At 37.4% G+C, this 8,500-nt stretch overlaps 2 protein-coding genes across 2 annotated transcripts; both read left to right on the top strand.

The window, feature by feature from the left end:
* The first annotated feature begins 1,876 nt into the window (after positions 1-1,876).
* On the top strand, positions 1,877-2,635 carry LOC117613255 (UPF0481 protein At3g47200-like). Its single transcript, XM_034341878.1, has one exon. It carries the CDS (start codon positions 1,877-1,879, stop codon positions 2,633-2,635), a length of 759 nt encoding a protein of 252 aa, XP_034197769.1.
* Positions 2,636-5,960: 3,325 nt separating this feature from the next.
* On the top strand, positions 5,961-8,141 carry LOC117613256 (subtilisin-like protease SBT4.5). Its single transcript, XM_034341879.1, has one exon. The coding sequence runs from the start codon at positions 5,961-5,963 to the stop codon at positions 8,139-8,141; it is 2,181 nt and encodes a 726-aa protein (XP_034197770.1).
* The last annotated feature ends 359 nt before the right edge of the window (positions 8,142-8,500 follow it).

Below are 8,500 nucleotides of genomic sequence, written 5' to 3'. Positions count from 1 at the left end.
CGTCGTCTACATTAATAAGTACGTCGTGAGTACTGAATACATATAAATACAACGTCGACTATATAAATGCCACCGACGTTGTTTCGCATTTCAACGTCAACAACATAAATACATACGTCGTAAATAATGACACAGACAGCTATATCTACGTCATCTTTTTTAGACCAATCGAAGTGGAAAACTTATTTCACGACGGTCTTTTGTAAATAAGAGACGTAGTAGTTTTCAATAACGTCGTCTTCTCATGTATTTAAAGACGTAGTAGTTTTCAATAAGAGACAGAGCAGTTTTCAATAACGTCGTGAAAATTATATTTAACGGCGTAATGTTTTAAATATCGTCGTTGTATGCCTATCTTGCGGCCTTTTTCTTCTAATATGTCATATTTTTCCTTTTTAACGACGGTGATTTGTTTGTGTTGGTCGTCTATTCTCATCCTCGACTATTTTTAAAAACTTATGCAGACTAAACACGTCTGTTTTTATTTTTTTTCGACGTTGTTTTATTTAACAACGTCTAATTTATCGTCGTTGTTGTTTCTGAAAATAGGACGTATAAATTTTGTAATACGACTCTCATATATTAGTAACCGACGTTGTTTGTTTTTTTCAACGTCTAATATATAAATACATACGTCGTAAACAATGACACTGACAACTATTTCCACGTCATGTTTTATAGAAAAATCGAAGTGGAAAATGTATTATACGACGGCTGTTTTTATATATGCGACGTAGTAGGAATCAATAACGTCGTCTTCTAATTTTCTTAAAGACGTCATATTTTTTGTTGTCGTGAAAATTATATTTAACGGCGTATTATTTTAATTTTCGTCGTTGTATGTCTATTTTGCGGCCTTGTTCTGTTAATATGTGTCATATTTTTCCTTTCTAACGACGGTTTTTTTCGAGAGTTTGTCGCCTATTCTCATCCCCGACTGCTCAAGAGCTTCTTTACATATTAAGCTCTGGTTTGATGCGTTTTAAACTGCAACTAAATCATTTCCTGTATCTGTATATCACAAGTCACCATAGGGAAAGCGTTTTGGTGCAATTCCTGATGTGAGAAGCTTCAGGATATTTGGTTCAATTAGCCCCACTTGGGGACTGAGTTGTTCCTTTAGATTAGAGGTGTCAAACGAATCTGCCCGAGCACGGCCCGCTTAAGTAAGGTCCAGTACGACATGGTCTGTATCTTTGGACCGTACCGGGATAAGGTAATTAGGTCCAATAGGCCAGGCCCGGCTGTGGCCTGTCGCGGGCTGTGATGGCTCATTTATAGCCTATTTATTAAATTATACTTGTTTTAGAGAAAAATAATATAATACTATTACATATACACAATTCCGATCTCTTGGACTACAGGGGTCCAAAAGATTTGTGGTCACTCACCGTTGGATGTAAATTCAATGGTCCACTCACTCTTGCACTCTTTTTAAGAAACTTTTTTGAACCGTTGGATGTTACATCCAACGGTGGGTGACCACAGTCTCTTGGACCCTGTATATATATATATATATATATCTTAAATTCAAGTTTATTTCTTTTCTCTAATAATATATATTAAAAATTAATATTTTCTTTATATATAAAATATGATTTTGTTTTTCAAGTTTAAAATTTTAACACTCAAACAATAATCTAGCAATTTTCAATTTTTTAACCTTAAATAAAGTTACCTCTCTTTTTTTTCTTTTTTTTAAAACAAATAATAAACCTTATTAGTATATACATAATTGTAAAAAAAATATTTAAATGAAGTTGTAAAAAAAAAAGCGTGGGCCCATATCAGTCTGTTTAGTAGCCCAGCATGAGCACGGCCCGAGCCCATATTGGCTTTGGTCATGGACTCGAGTAGGGATTGATGATTTTCCTAAATGGCCAGGCTTAGCACAGCCCGTTTATTAAATGGGCCGACTCTAAACGGGTCGGACGTACCCGGCACGGATAACTTGTCTTCCTCCCCTCCTTCCCGATGTATCTATAGCGTTCTCGAGAGACTACGACAGGGAGATGATAAAGTCTTCACACCTCACGTAGTCTCTATTGGCCTACTTCACCATGGAAATGAACGCTTAAAGGTTATGAAGGTTCACAACAAGAGGTACCTACGAGATTTTCTAGAAAGAAGCCAACTAAGCGTGGAGGATTATCCAGAGAAAGTAAAGAAGCAAGAACAAAAACTGAGAAGTTCTTATGAAGAAGCCATTGTCTTTACCAGCGATCAGTTTGTAGAAATGGTTCTAGTGGATGCTGCCTTCATTACTGAACTCTTGGTGAAGTCGAGTTTCCGAAGATTCCGAAATGAAGAAGACTGCATATATAGTAAACCATGGAGGGTCTGTGATGTATTGTCTGAACTGTGGATACTGGAAAATCAGCTATCACTTTGCATTCTCGACGATCTCTTCGATGCAAACAATTATTTTGAATCTACTGATAAGCTTTCAATAATTTCCCTCTCGTACCTGTTACTCAATTTCAAAAAATATGATGAGAAGACCAAAGAATGGAAGGAGATTGAAGAACTTTTTTCTGGCAGAGAAAGACATCATTTTGTTGATCTTATAAGAACTCACAAACTACAGAATGCAATTTCAAAAGTTAGAAGGAAGGGAAGACTCGGAGGAAACTAGACTATGCATTCTGCTACAAACGTAACACTTTCATGTCCACCCAGTATGACTGAGTTAAATCAAGCAGGTCTCAAATTTCAGATGGGCCGAAATCAAAGCTTATTTGAAATTCAGTTTGATCGTCATCATGGGATTCTTACGATTCCAAAGCTGAGAATCAAAGATTTTGCAGGGGTGTTCATTAAAAATGCGATTGCATGTGAGCAATGCCACTACGAGGACGAGACTTACATAAGTGAGTTTTTTTTTTGTTCATGGATTGCTTAGTGAATATCCCAAGGGATGTGAAGCTGCTGGTGGAGAATGGCATCGTTGAACATGGCGTCGGTGAGGAAGAACAAGTGGCTGCTCTCTTTAATAGAATTGCAAAAGGGGTTGATATAAAAAGCAATTGTTTTGTTGAGGTTTGTACTGATCTCAACAAAATTCTACCAAAATCCCTGGAACAAATGGAAGACAATTGGAAGCAAAATATATCCACTCGCCTTGGGCAATTATTTCTCTCATTGTAGCTGGTTTTCTCATCACATTAACTGTCATACAGACAATGCTCTATTATTTCTATTAAGCACCAATGACAACAGTCTCTCTGTCCAAGTATTCTACTTATCTGCTTTCAATAGTTAGCAAACATTTTCCTTCAACCTTGAAGGGCATTATCCATATTGATATATTACTTTAGCAATTGTTAATTAATAAGATCAAAACAATACATCCGCATTGGATGTCGAGGTGTCAAACAGACTAGGCTGGCTCGAGCACGGCCTGCTTAAGTAAGGCCTGGCACAGAACAGTCCGTATCTTTAGGCCGTGCCGGGATGAGGTAATTACGTCTAATAGGCCGCCTCGTGGCCCATTGTGGGCCATGCCGGTCCAAAATCCAATAATCGGCCCGTTCAAAGCCCATTTATTAAATTATACTTGTTTTTATAGGAAAATAATATATAATATTATTACATATATATCTTAAAATTCAAGTCTATTCCTTTTCTCTAATAATATATATTAAAAATTAATGTTTTACTTATATATAAAATAATAATTTTGTTTTTCAAGTTTCAATTTTTAAAACCCAAACAATAACCTAGCAATTTTCTATTTATAAAGTTATTAACCTTTTTTTAAACAAATAATAAATATTATTAGTATATACATAATTGTAAAAAAATTTAAATGAAGTTGTAAAAAAATTACAAAAAAAATGCAATACATAAGTCAAATTTGACAAGGGCCCATATCAGCTTATTTAGTGGCCCAGCACGAGCACGGCCTGAGTTTATGGATGGGCCCGTCATGGCCTGTTTATTAAATGGGCGGACTCTAAACGGGGTGGGCCGGCCCAGCACAGCTCGTTTGACACCTCTACTTTAGATGTCCGTTTTACAAGAGCTTTCATTTTAACACACTGTATTGTTTACTAATTTGGAAAATAAGAATCCAATTTCAACTAATTAGGATAAAGCCAAAGACCAAAAAGTAGTACCTAATTTTACAATAATGTAATTAAAAAACATCAAAATTACACACAATCTGGGCCTCCTCTTTGGGCAAATCCAAAACAAAATTCCATTCCTAGGTATTAAAACCCATATAGAATTATTGTTTGTCTCAAATACTAATTAGTAAAGATAGTTATGTCTAACACCTCATTTTTCTAGAGAGGCGTGGGGTGTGGTGGGTATAATTATCTTTTCAGTGATTAATGTAAGGTAGGCCAACAGATTTGGGCCTCCTCTTTGGCCCAATCCAAAACAAAATTCCATTCCTAGGTATTAAAACCTAAACAAAAATATTGCTTGTCTCAAAACCAAGAATAGTTATCTCTAATACCTAATTTTTCTAATTAAATTTGACAGCTTTCCATGGACTCAAACAAGTTCCTAAAACTTGGTTTGACAGCTCAACTTTTGACATTTGGTTTCGTAGAATCTACGGCTGGTTTCATAATCTCTCACCGTTTTATTATGTGATGTGCATATTTCCACAACTCCTAAATCATGATATTTCCAGAGCTGGCTCAAATCCTATGTGTCATTCCTTGAAAGAGAACATAGAGAGATACGCATGTACAGTTAAAGAAAGAAAAAGAATAGTAAAATAACAGCAGCTCGCCTTCCTGGTGAAACAAATTATTTACACGCTTCCACTCTCATTGCTTAGTGAGTTTCCTAAGCATATTGTATAGAACACTATGAAGTAATGAGAATTCTGATCCACATATGTTTACTTGTGTAACCTCACAAATTTATTAAATTTTATATATTTGATTTTGGTATAGATTTTAGATATGGACAAAAATAACCACAAAAAGTAACCTTTTCATAAAATCGCATTATATCATTTCAATAAAATTAAGGTAAGACTATTTCAACATTGTCTATGATCATCCTTATTTTAGGTATTTGAGTGGCTTAGATTTAACAAAATGTGGGTAAATTCAGGGGATCTAAATGAGAAGGCTCGGAATCCTAGACGAAATATTGTCGTTTGAATATTTAGGATTAATAGTGAAAATAATTACATGGAAGAAGGGATGATATACTAATTAAATTATGGATTTTTGCAAAGAATAATTAAAGGATCTTCACAACAAAGCACCAGTTGTTTGAACCTGACCTTCTTCTTGGTGATAGTTGACGTCTATCTGTGCATTCTTTTTTATTACATAGAATCTGAATATTCAAAACTACACATAAGCCAGATATGTATAGAATCTGAATATTTGGAATGTTCGAAATTTTTTTTTTCATCCTACATGGAAAGAAATTAATTTGCGTGTAACGTACTTCAGGAGAGTCAAATCCAGATATGTTAACATGGGCCCCGAGTCTCTGCATTTACCCGCATTTCATAAAATCTGGACCATTCAACTGATCCAATGCTTGTGAATATGCCACATCAGCTACAATAAGTTTGTTTCCTTTTTTGCTGAACTGACGATGTTAAGTCCCTTTGACAGGAAAAAAAAAAAAAAAAAAAAATCTCTTCATCTCCATCTCCAATCTTGCCTATCGCTCTCTTCATTCTTCCTCTGAAATGCGGGTAAATGCACTATGGCTAAATGCAGAGATTCAGGATCATGAAATGTGGGTAAATGCATTTTGTTAACATATATGGGATTTGCATTAGCTTATCTCCACTTGGAAAGTTTGCCAACGAATAAACTCAATTCCAAAGATGAATTCACTATTAAAGGAATAAAATCAGGATGTTTAATGGAGAAGAGAGAGGAAATAAAATCAGGATTTTTAATGGAGATGCGATTTTTGTGTCCTTCATCTCACTCTAAATACTCTTGACCTGCACTGTTTTCTAGCATTGAACAATGGCTAAGCATGGAGCTCTCCTGTTTTCTTATGCTTTCTCCATTCTCGTTTTCGCTACGAGCTTATCGTGCAAAGCCATTGATTCGGAAGATAGAAAGACATATATTGTGTACCTGGGGTCACTTCCTCATGATGAGGTGTTCTCCCCATTGTCTAACCAAATTGGTATACTAGAAAGAGTCGTACAAAAAACTTCTGCAGCAAATTTCTTGCTCACAAGCTACAAAAGGAGCTTCAATGGATTTGCTGCCAAGCTCACTGAGCAAGAAAGAGAAAGGCTTGCTGGCATGAAGGAAGTTGTCTCTGTCTTTCCAAGCAGAACATTCCAACTTCAAACAACAAGATCTTGGGACTTTCTTGGTCTCAATCAGACAGCCAAACGAAACGCTACTGTCGAGAGTAATACTATTATTGGTGTGATTGACAGTGGAATCTCGCCTGACTCAGAGAGCTTTAATGATGAAGGTTTTGGTCCAGCTCCCAAGAAGTGGAAAGGTGTTTGTAAAGGTGGCCAAAATTTCACTTGCAACAACAAGATCATTGGAGCTCGGTATTACACTGATGATGGCGCAAGTGATGCTATTGGTCATGGAACTCACACTGCCTCAACCGCTGCAGGAAACCCTGTAAAGGATGTGAGCTTTTATGGACTAGCACAAGGTACAGCAAGAGGTGGAGTCCCCTCAGCGAGAATTGCTGCATATAAAGTCTGCAGTGTTTCAGGTTGCCCTACAGAGGCGATATTGCAAGGTTTTGATGATGCTATTGCCGATGGAGTTGACATCATTACAATTTCAATTGGAGCCGAAAGTTCAGCTCCTTTCCAGCAGGATCCTATAGCAATCGGTGCTTTTCATGCAATGGAGAAAGGGATACTAACCTTACAATCTGCAGGCAACAGTGGTCCTGAAGCAGGCAGCGTATCAAGTGTGGCACCATGGACGCTCACGGTTGCAGCGAGTAGCACAGATCGTCGAATCATTGACAAGATTGTTCTTGGAAATGGAAAGACAATTGTTGGGAGTTCAGTAAACTCTTTCAAGTTAAATGGAACAAGTTTTCCGTTGGTATATGGAAAAGATGCTTCAAGTCAATGCGTTGACTCCGATGCAAGGCAATGTGTAGCCGGTTGCCTAGACGTCGATTTAGTTAAGGGAAAGATTGTGCTATGTGATCAGGCTGGTGGCAATACTGAGGCTCGTCAAGCTGGTGCACTAGGTTCAATTTTGAACACTTCCAAACCTGATGTTGCTTTTGTTGTCCCACTACCTGCATCTGGTTTAGGCAGCCAAGACTATGATGTGGTCAAGTCCTACCTCAAATCCACCAAACGTCCTCGAGCCAACATACTAAAAAGTGAAGCCATAAAAGATGATGGTGCACCTGTTGTTGCTTCCTTCTCTTCACGCGGACCTAATCAAATTGTACCTGAAATTATTAAGCCCGATATAAGTGCCCCAGGGATAGATATTTTGGCTGCGTATTCGACTCTTGCTCCTATCACAGGTAGCACTCAAGACAAAAGGCGTGTAAAATACAGTATACTATCTGGAACCTCCATGTCTTGCCCGCATGTTGCTGGTGTAGCTGCATATATTAAGACATTCCATCCTGACTGGTCTCCAGCAGCCATCAAATCATCCATCATGACTACTGCTTGGCCCGTGAATGATACCAAAACTTCCCCTGCTGAATTTGCTTATGGATCTGGACATATCAATCCTCTAAAGGCTATTAACCCCGGCCTTGTGTTTGAAGCTTCTAAAGAGGATTACATTAAGTTTCTCTGCTCGGTCTTGGATGAGGGGAGCGTTAGACTTATATCCGGAGATAGCAGCTCTTGCCCTGCAGGGTCCGCCAAAGTATCGCCAAAGGATCTCAATTACCCTTCACTGGCAGCCAATGTTAATTCAAGCACTTCATTTACGATCAATTTTCATAGAACAGTTAAAAATGTTGGCCTTCCAAACTCCACTTACAAGGCAAATATCCTCTCAAGTTCAAAAGTTGCCATCAAAGTTGTGCCTCATGTTCTTTCCTTCAAGTCCTTGAATGAGGAGAAGACCTTCGATGTGACCGTGGTTGGAAGAGGCATACCGGAAGGATCACATGTATCTGCGTCGCTGGTCTGGACGGATGGTACTCATAGCGTTAGAACTCCAATTCTTGTAGCAGCGTAGAAGCTTAATAACAAGTTCACATAGGGCTCCATTGTTGGAAATAAAACAAAGCTTTTGATTGTTTCTCACACATTTGTTAAACTAGTTTATTTGTTGAAATAAATATAGCCTTATTTGGCACTGTTTCTGGAAAATTCGATTGTGATTATTCAAGTGAATAAAGTTTTCTTTTTCTTTGAATCCCAGTGGCTCATCTGGTAACCTTTTACAATTGAAGGGAGAGTGTATACGTGGGAGAACAGACATTTTCAAAAAGGAAAAAGAAAGAATGAAAAGTTACAGACTTCTGTTTCTAAAGAGAAGTAGATGAGCATAATTCTCTGGTATTGCTTATCTAATTACTTTCATCAATGTACCTT

The sequence above is a fragment of the Prunus dulcis genome, unplaced genomic scaffold (genome assembly GCF_902201215.1).
Source record: "Prunus dulcis unplaced genomic scaffold, ALMONDv2, whole genome shotgun sequence".
NCBI classification, from domain to species: domain Eukaryota; kingdom Viridiplantae; phylum Streptophyta; class Magnoliopsida; order Rosales; family Rosaceae; genus Prunus; species Prunus dulcis.
Note: the sequence above shows the minus strand (reverse complement) of the source record. Positions and strands in the feature narration are given on the sequence as shown.

Bases quoted from the DNA above. Each gene is read 5' to 3' on its own strand.
- LOC117613255 (XM_034341878.1), top strand. From the start codon at position 1,877: ATGGCCAGGCTTAGCACAGCCCGTTTATTAAATGGGCCGACTCTAAAC.
- LOC117613256 (XM_034341879.1), top strand. From the start codon at position 5,961: ATGGCTAAGCATGGAGCTCTCCTGTTTTCTTATGCTTTCTCCATTCTC.